The sequence below is a fragment of the Barbatula barbatula genome (genome assembly GCF_947034865.1).
Source record: "Barbatula barbatula genome assembly, chromosome: 16".
In the NCBI taxonomy this organism is placed as follows: Eukaryota; Metazoa; Chordata; class Actinopteri; order Cypriniformes; family Nemacheilidae; genus Barbatula; species Barbatula barbatula.
In genome coordinates, this window is record NC_136779.1 from 3,949,603 (window position 1) to 3,963,984 (window position 14,382).

Below are 14,382 nucleotides of genomic sequence, written 5' to 3' on the forward strand. Positions count from 1 at the left end.
CACGTTGCAGGCATCTCAAGAGTTGCATTGTGGAGCTGAAGGTTTAAAGTGTTTTAACTCCGACCCCATCTGCGTCTGATCCTTTGAAACACAATCAATAATTCACAAACAGTTTGAGGTCACAGGTCAAAGCGTCACTTGTTATGAGGTGTAATGGACCCCTAACACATGTCATGTGAAAGACATTGACTGTCAGAGTAACTAGATCATGCTTGTTTCAATTTGTTTGGACTTGACTCCTCAAGCCAGGGGTTTTATTTATTTTTGCTTGCACAGTTGTTCTATGTCGTTCACAGCGAATATCAAGATGCATGACAATTTATTCGTCGTTAGGTTCTCTCAAACTTCCTTAACACAGCAACTCTCACAAACACCTTTTTACTTGCACAAAGAAATGAGAAGATTGCAGGTAAAGGTACGAAAAACGAAACTTTGACTTTTTCTCCTCACCTTCTCAAACGTTACATGACTAAGCCACTTTTTACTTTTTAGCTCGTTTTAGTTCATGTGAAAAATGCTGTAAATATATATGGAGCAAGTGACAATATATTCCTCCATTTTCTCTAAACCTTTGAATAAGGAAAGTTTAAAGTCTCATGTGACTGAAAAGTACAGAATCTGAACCACACTGTATTGCTTATTCTGAATCGCCCTCTGCTCGCATTAGACCAACTTGTAAATCAACCGGTTTATTTTAAAGACATTTGTTCAAATGAGCTCTTGAGGGCTATGTGTTGTTGTTCTGTATATGTTTTGTGAGAAAATAAAATATTTCACATAAATACCTCAATGCTGTAAGCTAATTTATATAAAACGTATAATGCATACAGTATTGTGCCACTGACTGGTGTTTTACATTTCTATAATTCACTCTCTCTCTCTCAATAGCTCTAGCTATACGGAGTTTGCCGTGCTGTATGTGTGATATCCTGTGTCAAGTTAAAGTGTGATTTTTTTGTTTCATTAACACCAGGGCTATTCTCAGGACTTGCTCATCGTAAGGTGACAAATCACAGGCTTTAGGTTTAGAAGGCGCTGCGTGTGTGTGTCTGAAAAGGACATTGTGTATAGTAGTCATGTAGAGGAAAAATGCTTGGTGAGAAATTATGATGCATTTTAAAAGGATTTGCATGGATATCAGTGCACAAATGTCTCCTACTTCTCAGAGAAATCTAAAAAATGGCTATAGTTTTAGAATCACAAGGTTATTCCTTTTGCTTTGGGTGAGAAACAACAAAGTCTAATTTGTGATTTTATTATTTATTATTTATTATAAGAATTTATCGTTTTTGATTATTTGTAAGAATTGACTAAGTAGAATCTTAAAAACACGATTTACTTTTTATACACACCCTTCTTGTAAGTAAATTTAATTTGTGCAAAACGTGAAAAACCAAAAAATTAAGGAAATCCTACAAGTTGTTTCTTTTTCAGCGTTATGTCTTAAAGCAAACAAACCAGATGTTAAATGGATAGTTCAACCAAAAATAATAATACTGTCACAATTTATATTATTTATAATAAAAATTATATTTTTTTGTTCTGTTGAAAACAAGAATTTAGAAAAGCTAACAGTTTTGGGCACCTTTGACGACTAACATTTAAATGTTTCAAACTATGGTAGTCAACAATCGCTAACATTCATTAGAAGGTTCATTTTTGGGTGAACCATCCCTTTTTTTTCTTTGGGCTTCCTTTCTTAGACTTAACCTCAACTGTTCATTTAGTGTCAGTGTAATGAGTCTTTGTAAAGTTTTGTAACCTAAAAGTTTGATTAAATTTGGATGTGTGTGATCATTGTCCAACAGGGGGCAGCACACAAGCTGTCAAATCTGATCGCTCCGCTCTTTCCTGTCCTCTCAAACTCTTTCCATCACAATTGTGCTTCATTTGCAAAAGATCTCTCGGGCGTCTAAAATAAAGACGTCTTATTCTAGTGACAAGCCTGGAAAGTTGTCTGCTGTCAGTGGACTTTCCAGTGGGAGGAGATCACACATTTATGGAAGTGTGAAATAGAATGATGGGGTCATTGGAGCTGTCAATCATTCACATGTTGATGGACCAACTGGTTTAGAGACGTGTCGCTCAGCATGCCGTCCGGTAATGACATAGTCACTCAGGCAGAGAGAGTCTCTAAAAGGGGCGGGACGGAAGAGGAGACGGACAGGTCGGTCAATAGAGGTGTCAGTAAAATTGACCTTATTGATAGAGCAGCTGGAACATATTGAGATAAAGTAAGGGGATACAATTGTAGGGATACAATTCAATGTTTTTTGTAATATTCAATTGCGTGTCTCCTCTCTTCTTCGGTTATAGGTAACATTCTCAATGTTATCTATAACCGAGGATCTCAAGCATATGTGTGGCTGTTGATTCCCGTGTATTGGCAGCTGATGGGCTGCTGGGAAAAGAGTTGACATATGGTACAGCGAATCTGTGATGAGGGCCAGAAATGAGTCTGTTCTCATCTGCTTGGCCTGAAAGGCTTGTACCTAAGGCTAAACTCTGACTATGTTGTTGCGTACAGTATGTTGGCATGGGTAGCCCAGTATCGTTGGACTGGATTCACAGTAGCAGAATGTAAGTTTTCCCTTCAGTAAGTTGTCATACTGAATGTATGAACTGTACTAAATTATTCCAAAAGCATTTTAAACAAATACGAGTAAGCATCGGTGTTATTTCTGTATGCGGTGGTTTAATGGTTAGTGGGAATTCAGGGAAAATAGCCACAACATCTGGATGCGATTGGGATCTTTTCGATGAAATACTGGAATAGGACACTGTAATATAGTGGGGAGTAAATATTGCTTTGGACATTTTGACCCTGTAGGAAGTAAAACAGTGAGCTACAACAAAAAAGGTCTCACTAATGCAGACACGGCTTTGTAAAATCTGAATGTTTTTATACCATCATCATTATGGAAATTGCCATAATTAGTTATAATATTTGAAGAAAAACATATATAGTAATTCAAATGTACCATTGTGTCACCGTAGTAACCAAATTAAACTATGAAAAATGCAATGTATATAATGTCAAAATAGTACCTAGCCTTAAATGAAAGCATCATTAAATCTACTAAAATTGTGGTGATTTTACACACTGTAGACTTGAACGTTTGCCATAATAACATTTGTAATGGTGAAAAACAGAACTCAACTGCAGCAATTGCAATAAAATTTAAAAATGTCTTTCTTTTTCTTTGACTCAGCACTTTATTTTTTGTCTGTACGTGAGACACACGCAATGTAATGGGACAAGGTTTCTTCATTAGTAGCTCCTTAGGAGTGAATTAAGAATTAGTCTGGCCTGAATGCTCACAGCCTTAAGATTTCTCTTCCAAAAACACTCGAACCTCACAAAACCAACACCGCGGGACAGCTTTACGATAACAGCATCGACCCCATTTCTCATTTGGAAAGAGAATAAATTATGTATTTAGGAACTTTTAAATGTATTTTAGGCACTAAAGTCAAATTGTGGCTGGAGAAAGATGAAATGCACACTTGTATCTCAGTCAAGTCTTGCAAATGCAGAGGGTGACTTGGGAAGGAAAGATAACATAGAAAAATAGATGCTATATTGTGCATTTCGTATACTATAATTCTCATGGGTAGATTTGGTTGTACAGTGTTCCTGTAGCTCACTTGATACAGCGTTGTTTTAGCAGTTAGATGGGAACACACATACTGGTCAAATATATGAATGCACTGAAGGTCGCTTTGGGTTGGGGTTAGTATCTGCTAAATTAAAAAAATATATCGTTTTTTAAAGCAGTGAAAAACCACTGACCCAAATATGTGCAATGCTTTATCTTCAGCCCTTAAAAGTGTGTCCAACTGAGCTATTTGACTGTAGAAAAGTTTCTTGTTCCATAGAGTTTAAACGAATGTGTGGGTAGCATGCTGCTGTCCGTGAGTCGTGTGAAAAAGTCACTTGACCTATGGCTGTGACAAGGTGAGAGATTGCTGTGACCTTCAACTGTGATGGTAGATTCAAAGCACATGTGCTCTAAAAGACACGGCACTCCATTGATTCGCATGGATTGATTCCTGAGCGTTCTATGTGTGTGTGTGTGTGTGTGTGCGTGTTCAAGTCTAAATGTGTTGTTATGCATCTAGAAGTGTTTGTTAGGGCATTAACAAGATACAGAATCAAGCCCATAAGCCTCTGGTGCACTTTTGTACTTCCTTAATATTCAAGTGCACTGGAAGACTATCACAAGAGTAGGACTCTATACCTGTAATGGTACACACAAATAAAACAGAAACAAGCATGCAGTATAAAGAGAGAAAATGCAGAGAAAGAAAGATATACAAGCCTAATTTGCTATGTCCTGTGTAAATGAATATCTACAATAGTCAAATTAGTGATAAATAACAGTAGAATAATAATAAGTCCGTTAAAAGTATACTCAATGTTACTTCTCTAATCATTCCCATCTGCTCTTAAATGAAATTGTGAGGACGGCAAGAGTGCTCAGATAATAGCTTTGCTTCATTTGTCTCCAATGGGCAACCACAGCTCCCATGATCCTCCTCTCCGCTCGCCTCCTGCCCGGACGGCAGCAATTAGGACAATTATACCTAAATAATTGTTTCTGCTCTTTTTCTAATAGCAGAAAATTCAGAAGTTCATCAGATTAAAGGACAAACATGCTGAGGTATGAGCACGAATACACACAAAGATGAAACAGTCTTTAGTCTAGTGCTACTCAGCACACGAGTGCTTCAAGTCTGGACTGCGTTGGAAAGTTGTACATTTCGATCAAGGGAACGAGTCTAGCTTTACAAGGACAACGCTATTTCCCATAATGCTATTCACACAGCAAATAGCACTTAAAGTTCACAAAAATAAGATGTTGTCTTTTATTCATGTCTCTTTCTTCTGTAGAACACGAAAGAAGATATTTTGAGAAATGTTTCAGTGGTTTTGTGTCCGTACAATGAAAGTCAACGAGGGCTTATGTTGTTTGGTTACCAACACTCTTTAAAATAACTTCTTTTGTGTTCTGCAGAAGAAAGAAAGTGGACTGACATTAGGGTGAGTAAATGATGTGTGGTCAGAAAGATGGACTATAAACACGAGCCTTTTGGAGCGAAATTATACCTGCTTTTTGATCGTCTCACCTTTTCCTATTCTCTTTCTTCTACTTTCATTGGTTCACCTAACGCCACGAGCATTAAAAACGCGGCTGCCTTCTCCATTTTTATAAACTGCAAAGGTGAAGCGTGGTCAGTTTGGCTCCCCCGGGGCTCCCATAGTGCTGAAAAATGAAGGCAGTCAATATTCTTTCCTTTTTAATAATATATGGTGTGTTTGCTTGGGAATGACACACACTGCATATAAAAAACACATACACATACATGCACCTGACAAATTGTACAAAATATGTGGTGTGAAGGTACGTATGATAATTTCCAGCCATATCTTGCAGCTACAGGTACAAGCACAGTTTATAAAGTTTTTTTACAATTACGTTGTTGCGGATAGTTCATCTTTGCTTATCTGACAGGTTTAAAATGAAACTAGAAACCAAACTAAAACATCTCAGCATATCACCTGTTGACTTGTAATGACTGAGGTGAGATTACACCTGCGTCAGTGGCGCGGATGGCTGTACGCTGGGGTGACAAACTGCCTTTGTCTGTGTTTCTGACATGGTGCTGTGCCTCTAAGCCAAATTTATCGTTCGTACCCGTATGAAGTCATCCCAAGAGTATTTGGTCTCACATAAGGATGTTTGCTCGCATTAGATGACGCTGCATGACATTATAACCCCAGACCACTTTTATCTAAGTGTTTTTAAAGTGTTTGAAGGTGTTCTATTTGTGTTTGGTATAAAAAGTTATATACCGTAGAGGTGTATGCTGTCCTCTATACTGGAATATCCTTTGACTGCTGTGTTTTCTGTGGTAATGTGGGATTAGATTTGCTTTCCATAATCATAATGCCATAATTTGCTTACAGTCCACTGGAGAGATTTTATTCCAGCTGTGGGGAAATTAAACTTCCTCGCCCACACACACATTTGTGTCAGGCCGAGGACTTCTCAAAGACTTTCATTGTTATTAGGTTAATGATATTTTCTATTCCCGAACCTGTTGATATTATTAGATTCGTAAAACATGACTTGACAACATTTTTTAATCTGTAAACCAGTGAGGAGGACCGACCGAAAGGTTCTCACAGGTCAGTTTCGACTTAGATCAAATCTTTTTTTGTGCTTTTTTGCGCTAACATTGTATTGTATTTCAAACTATATTTTACTGTACTTAACTTTGCATTTATTCTCTCTTTGTATATTTGCACTAGTGCAATTGTTGTCATGGCAATTAAGCGACCTTAAAGGGAGAGTTCACCCATAAATAAAAATTCTGACATCATTTACTCGCCCTCGAGTTCTTCCAAATCAGTATTAATTTATTTGTTCTTATTAACACAAAGAACTTGAGGGCGAGGAAATGAAATGAAACTTTTCCTTTAAATTGTATTGAAATCGAGAAAGAGAATGTGAAAGTGCACAATGTAAATTCACTAAATGATCTACTAAATGTTTTTTGGGTTTTTTGAAAACCCCAAAATGCTAAAAGGTTTGTGCGAGAGTTAGCTTTTAGAATAAAATGATTTCATACAGAATAAAAGTCATTATATCCATGATGTATACAATCAAATGTGTGTTTGTGTGTTCTGTAAGACATCTGGGCTGTTATTTATGTTCAAGACATTCAGTAGACGTTCCCAAACATTTTCACCACAATCTATTACAAGGTCCAGTCGCTTTCATTGAATCTTTTCAATCGCTTAACATTGTCTGGGATGAAGTGGAAACTTTTACAGAAAACACAAACGTCTTGTGTGAGGCTCTATCGTGCCACATTTTAAAGGGATAGTTTACTCAAAAATGACAATTCTGTCATGATTTATTCGCCCTCAGATTGGTCCAAACCTGTATCATTTTCTTTGTTCTGCTAAACACAAAGGAAGATATTTGGAAGAATGTCAGTAACCAAACAGTTTTCATCCCTTATTTACTGCCATAGAAGGGAAAATAAATACTATGGGAGTCAATGGGGGGGTGAGATCTGTTTGGTTACTGACATTCTTCCAAATATCTTCACTTGTGTTTAACTGTCGTGAACGTGGTGGAAGAACCCAATTGCAGGCAGCGTTGGTGAAGGGGTTAACAAGACTTTAATATATACACAAAACAGAAAACAAACACCCACGATGGGGTAACAAAACAAGAACAGGGGACACGATAAACTGATAAGAACTTAACACACTTGACAAGAACACTAACTACAAAACACCAGGACTAAACCGAATACTCACAAAGACTATAATATACTTAAAGGATTCTCATGACGAGGGCCCAATGAACAAGGCATCTATACGTGGAAACAAGTACAACGAACGAGCACAGGACAATGAACACGATGATGTTTTAAAGGGGAAACACAGGATAATTAACAAGGGGCAGGTGTAGGTAATGAAACACTAAGGGGAAGGCTAATGAGACAAAAGGGCGGGAAACACCGACGAGACACGAGAAAGCACATGGCAAGTCAAAATCTAAACAACGCCATGTCTTTCTCACACAAAACCTACGGCTATGCCATGACTCCGCTGCAAGACCAAGAATAAGCATGACATGATAGCGGAATCATGACATTAACATAACAAAGACATTTATTAAGCGTTGCAACCATCTTAGGTTGAACAAATGATGACAGAATTTTCATTTTTGGGTGAACTATCCCTTAAGGTCTCAGTGTATATTTACGGTGCACATTTTAGGTCTAGTGTGGGTGTTCTTGTCTGGCAAGAGAATTAATGGCCCCATAGATCAACTGACAAACTGTACATTGTTTAGCTTGATATTTCCATTCTTTACACAAGTGTTATCGTACTCCATCATTATTTTTAATGTTTGTTTGTGTTTTGTGTCAGACCTATGTCCATTGTGTTGTGTCATTTTTGTCTGTATTGCACTGGGCTCCATCTCTATTAGAAGAACCCTTGAATTTTCTGCAAATCCCAAGTCCCTAGGGGCACCGTCTCTAATCTCTAAATCCCATTTTAAAGCAACATATTTCATATTTTAGCTTCAGAGATAGTCCAGCTGCACTGTTGTTGGAGAGGGATTAGTAAGGCATTCTGGGAAAAGCAGTTTATTAAGGAACAGAATGGCCTTGTGGTTATTGTACTGGAGTGTGGGACTAGTGTTTGCGTGTTTATGAGCGTTGGCCTTGCGCCGGTTGTCTCTCTGGGACGCACACATCCGCACTCAGGCTAAATAAAGACAAACAGCGCTTTAGCCACCGCCGTGACTCAGTCAACAGACGCCATGTGCCCAGAGTTCACAGCTGTTAAAGATGTGTGGGTTTGAGATGCAGTTTCTCGAAGTGTCCATGGCTTTAAAGCAAACCCAGAGTTAGTTAAAACCATAAATGTATTTGTGTGTTTGTTTTTGTCTTTATGTTTGTAAGCATGTCACACCTCCAGTTCTCTTTAATTAGTCCAAAGCGTGATGGATCATTATGAGAGCGGGTGTTAGAAGGGCCAGAGGTGACCGTACTTTTAATAGAAACCAGATAGACTCGGTTTAATTATGGATGTTACCCCCTGGGCAGTGTGTGCATGCACTTGTGTGTGTATGTGCGATACTCATTACTGAGTTTAGAAGCGTATTCTCTTTGTGCCGTGGTTTTCGTGCCACGCTGAACCCTTTTGGCTTCCCGGCCACCTGTCTCCAAAACAACCAGTGTGGTCCCCGGGGGCGCTCACCTGACCCCTCTCCTCCTTTCTCCGCACTCACAATAACAAGAACAGAAGATGCAGAGACCATAATTGCTGTGGATCTTCTGAGAGCACATAACCTCCCGTCTTGAACCCCTCCGACAGGTTTTTTAAAAACCACGGCTGTGAAATTTACTGTTTTCACTGCCTAACACCAGCGCTTATTAGGGTAGCTCGTCTCAGAAGACTTGCTATGGTAATGCAAGTTGTGTTTTTCAAAGGCCCCTCTCTCTTAAAACGTTCGTCTTTCCACCCATCCGTGCGCTTTCATATGTGTCAATTAAGTCCCGTGTCCCAACAGTCCCTTTACAATTCACACAATTTGGTCCCGGAGTACTTGTTACCGGTTGCTCATGTATGCTTACGGCGGGTCGTAATCCCATCACTGCGTCCGTTTACAGTATCAGTAACGGAGACGATGTGATCTTAGTGTTGTACCTCGGCTCTTTTGGCCCCTCCGAGGCCCATCGGAGTGTTAGTTAGCCCCATTGACGGATCATTAAGGCTTTTAGCGGGCCGGATCATTTGTTCTCTAATGAGGGAGAAACCTGAGTCCTGATAATCATCGATGATCAATGTCTTTTCCCCTATTTTAACTGTATCTTTCGTTCCAGCTCTCTCTCTCGCATGCTCGCTCGGCCTCTGTCGTATTATCTCTCTATCAAAGATAAAAGTGCAGCTCCGAACGCTTGGGAACAATTAGCCTCGGCCGTCTGATCAAATCTCTCATGTGCAGCTCCTTCCAGCTCATTTTCATAAAAGTTTGCTAATATCCCAAACCATGCATCGCATTAACACCCCTACACTTGCTCTCTTTCATTCTCAGACCTCACGTGTCCCTCTGAGTAACCGGCTTTTGCTATTTGAACATTTTTCATATTAGATTTAACAGTGGTTGAATCCTACTTTGCACACTACAGTATCTGTTCCAAATAATATGCGAGATTGAGATGCATCTCATATTAGCAAGTTTATCTCAAAGTTGCATGGATGGTGTAACAGTTCTGGGGGATTTTTGAAGTATGCATGCTTTTTTACAGTTATCTAGACATGCTTTTTAGGCTTATATAAGTTATTGTGCCATACAATATGCTAAGAAGAGTTTACGATGGATGTCTTTTCAGTTGAAAAAGTTTGTTTGTTTGTTGATATATACCTTACATATATATATATATATATATATATATATATATATATATATATATATATTATTTACACATTTTTGTATTATTATCATTATTATTATATTAATACAGTACGAATTTTTGAAATTTGTTTTTTGAATATATATCAATTAATGAATAATAAAAGATGTATATACTGTATATATTTGTTTAAATTGTGTTTGTGTTTGCTTTAGATACATTTAACTTGGTTTGGTATTTTATCTTCTGTAATGATATTAAAAAATGTTTATATACTTTATATATGTTATATGTACTGTATATTAGCTAAATGTGTAAATGATACGATAATAAAATATTTTTACTACATATTTTTTTTTGTATAATATAATTTCTGTGGTCACCTCATGTAAAATTACTTTCTCCTGTGGAATTAGTGAAACCGGAGACATACGGCAAACCGTCGGCCCAATAGATCATTCTGACAGTTTAATTTTAATGCTTGATTATCATTCGATCTTATAATTTTATTATCCAACCGTTCATTTAATTCGGTCTATATTTACAGCGATGATTAGGATCAGAATCGAAATTTCAGTCGCAGGCTCTGGGTTACTTATCTGTTATGGTAGAGCTCACTATCTCTTCCTTCTACAGCAGAAGAATACTCATGTGCTTCAAATATCTTTCCATTAGATTGAGCACTTTATAATATTATTTTTAGATACCTATGGACCTACTTAGAAGGTCTGGACATGCTTGTGTTGTGGTGAAGTCTGTGAACTGTCTAAAAGCTCAGGATTGCTGGTCCCCAGCATATATTTCGGAGACTGGTCCCCAGCTAGTTTTTCCTCGAGAATTCCACAGTATTTTCTTGCTCACTCACTGTCTGTCTGTTTTTATCTTCCTGCAGATGATGTTCCACCTTACTTCAAAACAGAACCGGTACCGAGTCAATTGCACCTGGAGAGAAATCGGTTAGTGTTGACGTGTATGGCTGAGGGGAGCTGGCCTTTGGAGTTCAAATGGATCCACAACGACACAGAAATCACACGGTTCTCATTGGAATACAGGTTAAATTCGTTTTTTGTCCATTTTTGCACGTATTTTGTAAAAACATGAACTTATGCTTATGTTATTGACACATTACAGAGCTGCCAGGACGTCTGATTTAAAACATTGCTTTCAGTGTTTTAAACAGTGGCCAAAAAGGTATTTGGCCACTTGAGCTATGCTAACAAATGCATGAATGTATTTACATTATATCAAAATATTGTCAAGTGGTTTTTGTGATTAAGGGAGAGATAGCACAAGCAAAACATTTCACATGAATATGAAGGAGTTAACTCAAGTTCAGTGCAATACTTTGTCTTGTCTACAGGATGGAGGATTTGCACTCCATTTTCACCTGTAAATACCTGCAGAAATACCTGACAAGGCGATACCTTTTTAGAAGATATTTTGGGAGTATGGTGTCTGCTGAGAAAATACGTACAAACCAATATTAGAGGTCTAAAGGTTTCTTGAGATTAAATGGTCACAGTCTTAGATAATAAATACTCCATACACTTTGGTATGCTGTACTTTTTCTTTATGTATATTTAATTATAGTATAGACGGTATTTAAAGCAACGCAACCACATTTGCGGTACGAATTTAAGAGTCCCTGTAGATTATTTCTGATAACAAGCAAATTAAATAACAAATAAATTACATTAGCTGGCAAGTTTAAATTATGTCTGTCTACTAGTATTGGTTACCAGTAGAAGAACTGTTACCTGGCTACATTTAAATGCAACAAAGTTACACGACCCATTAAACAAATTGTTTATTTAATAAAATCAAACATTCACATGAAGTAGTAGGTTAGGTTCTAGTTTTTGGGAAACTCTCTGTTGTTGTGTCTTACTGGAATATATCCGTAGTTAATGTGATGAACTCGACCTGTGGTTTGTCAACTGGGAAGCCTGTGTACAGTAAATGACGTTGGAAACAGCTGGTTAAAAGTCATTACAAATGGATCAGAAAGTAGGTTTTTTAATAAATATTTGATTTGTATTTTTTCGCCCTTACATGGAATGTTGTTTCTACAGTAGCCGGACAAACTGCTCTACAGAGCGCATTTTATAAATACGTTATCTCCTTCGGCAAAGAAGCAAAAACATGGCGACATCTTAATTCTGTGTCAGCTGCCAAAATGTTACGAATGGGAGGGGAGGTGTTAGCCGTTGGTTGCAATTCGTGAGCTTACAGCTAGATTTCGCTAAATTCCATACACTGGACCTTTAATTAATACAAATAAAATGTATTTTAGTTAATTGTTTATTAATGTTAACAGATATAGTGTTAGAAAATCAGTTACTAAATGTTAAAATTAAAATCAATTTGAAGTATTGTTCATTGTTAGCTCATGTTAACTCATGTTGCTATTGGTCGTATTTTGATGCGTTGAACCTTATGTAAAGTTTTACCGGAAAATCATTGTTATAAAATTGGTTTTTCGTTTAAGTCCATTGATTTTTTTGGGTTGATTGCTTTGTGTTTATTGGACATTGTACTTTATTTTGTAGTACGTGTAGCTATAGTGTACCCACAGTGTACTTACCTAAGAAAGTACTGAGTAGTACAAGGTTAAGGGGTAGGTTCAGTGTTAGTACCTAGTCATTACCCAGTTATTATATATATATATACACACACACTACCCAGTTATTATATGTAATAAGTGCACAGTATGTACATGGGAAACAGGACTGTAAAATATTTAAACCTGAACCTGAACCTACCCCTAAATCTAACCTCATTCCATGTAGTTACTTTAAATAACCCAGTACTTTCTTCAGTAAGAACATTGTAGGTACACTATGTGTACACATACTGTAAAATAAAGTGACGTGATGTGACAGATATTTTTCGGTCTTTATTGTATAAGTTGCAAAGTAAAAATTAGTCAATGTTGGAAATTAGGAATTCACATTTAAAGATCTGTGCTATTCTCACGTCCCCCGATTCAGAGGTTTTTTAATGAACTATCCTTCTTTATAAACAGTATATAAACTGTGGAGCTGTGCTGAATGGAGTTTTAATTAAAAGATAATGGAAGCTGATTAGACTCCGATACACAAGGTGATACACACATCTGCTGCGTCTGGTCGCCATGCTCTTTTCAGACACGTGAGTTTCCTATCAACTCCATCTCATTTCGTTCCAGATCCTTTGCCTTTTTGTGACTGAACCCGGACTTAAATCGACCAGAGTATATATGTTTTTCTACACCTAGCATGCACCTAGATGATGGAAGTATTGTTTGTGATGCATTCAGTACACGTGTGTTTGTATCAGATCTTTCTTGTGTCATTGGTGCAGGTGAAGTCATGTGGTGAGTCGGCGAAGCTCTGTAATTTAGCCATGGAAGATTTTCATAGGGAGTGATAAATGGTCATTTAAAAGCATCCCAGCTCTCACATTGACCTTTGAGAATGTGACTGTGTTTGAATATGAGGCCGCGGTCTGTCGTACCCAAAAGAGACTTTCCCAAATGAGCTCAATCGATTGTTTTCTGGCAGCCGTGTTGTTGTATAATGTCAGCTCGGCTGACTCTGCTACTGTGACACTAATGACATCAGCCGGCCCGGGCATCTGATGTGCTTAGTCATTTTCCAAAAACAATGACATCAGAAGCATGCGCATTACGCATTCAGTGTGTATTCCCCAACCAATAATGGCGGCCTTCATACTGCTTGGTGGTGCTGCGTCACATATCCATTATCATTTCTCCGGCAAAGAGTTTATGTACTGCAGCACTACAACCAGCGGAGACATAGTATTTATATATTATAAACGCACATACACGCCGACGGCGACTATTAATAACGCTTTTAGCTTAAAAAATGGAATGCATATGTACGCAGGAACGTAGGTTTTTTTTGCTCAACAGCACCATCCACTGGCCTGGCATGCATAATACAGCGTTTGTACCCGTTTTCCCAGATCCATGTAAATGCAGATCGGAGTGAGCCGTTGGTTGCTGTATCAACACCAAACAACATTAGATCCCATTGACTTCCATTGTATGGACACAAAAAGACATTTATCCAAACTTCTTTACCTTTACATAAAACGTTAATGATCAAGTTTAACCACCGTTTCTGAAAGTTAGATTCTCTCTGTGTTCTAGGCAAACAATCTCCTCTCTCACGAACGAACTTGAGACCATATTTTCATATTAAAAGAAACTATTTCACGCCGAATCTGCAGGAAATTAACTCGAGTTCAGTGCAATAATTTGTCTTGTCTACAGGATGGAGGATTTGCACTCCATTTTCACCTGTAAATACCTGCAGAAATACCTGGCAAGGCGATACTTTTTTAGAAGATATTTTGGGAGTATAGTGTCTGCTGAGCAGTGGCGGTTTTAGGCATGGGCGAACCGGGCAGTCGCCCGGGGCGGCATTTTTT

The 14,382-nt window shown here is 37.9% G+C and overlaps 1 protein-coding gene across 1 annotated transcript in view; it reads left to right on the top strand.

Annotated features, from left to right (window-relative positions):
• sdk2b (sidekick cell adhesion molecule 2b) overlaps positions 1 to 14,382 on the top strand; it is a 226,377-nt gene that overhangs the window by 148,589 nt on the left and 63,406 nt on the right. Inside the window, exon 2 of the mRNA XM_079477253.1 lies at positions 10,841 to 11,000. Coding sequence (XP_079333379.1) covers positions 10,841 to 11,000 — 160 coding nt within the window. The remainder of the gene's footprint in view (positions 1 to 10,840; positions 11,001 to 14,382) is intronic.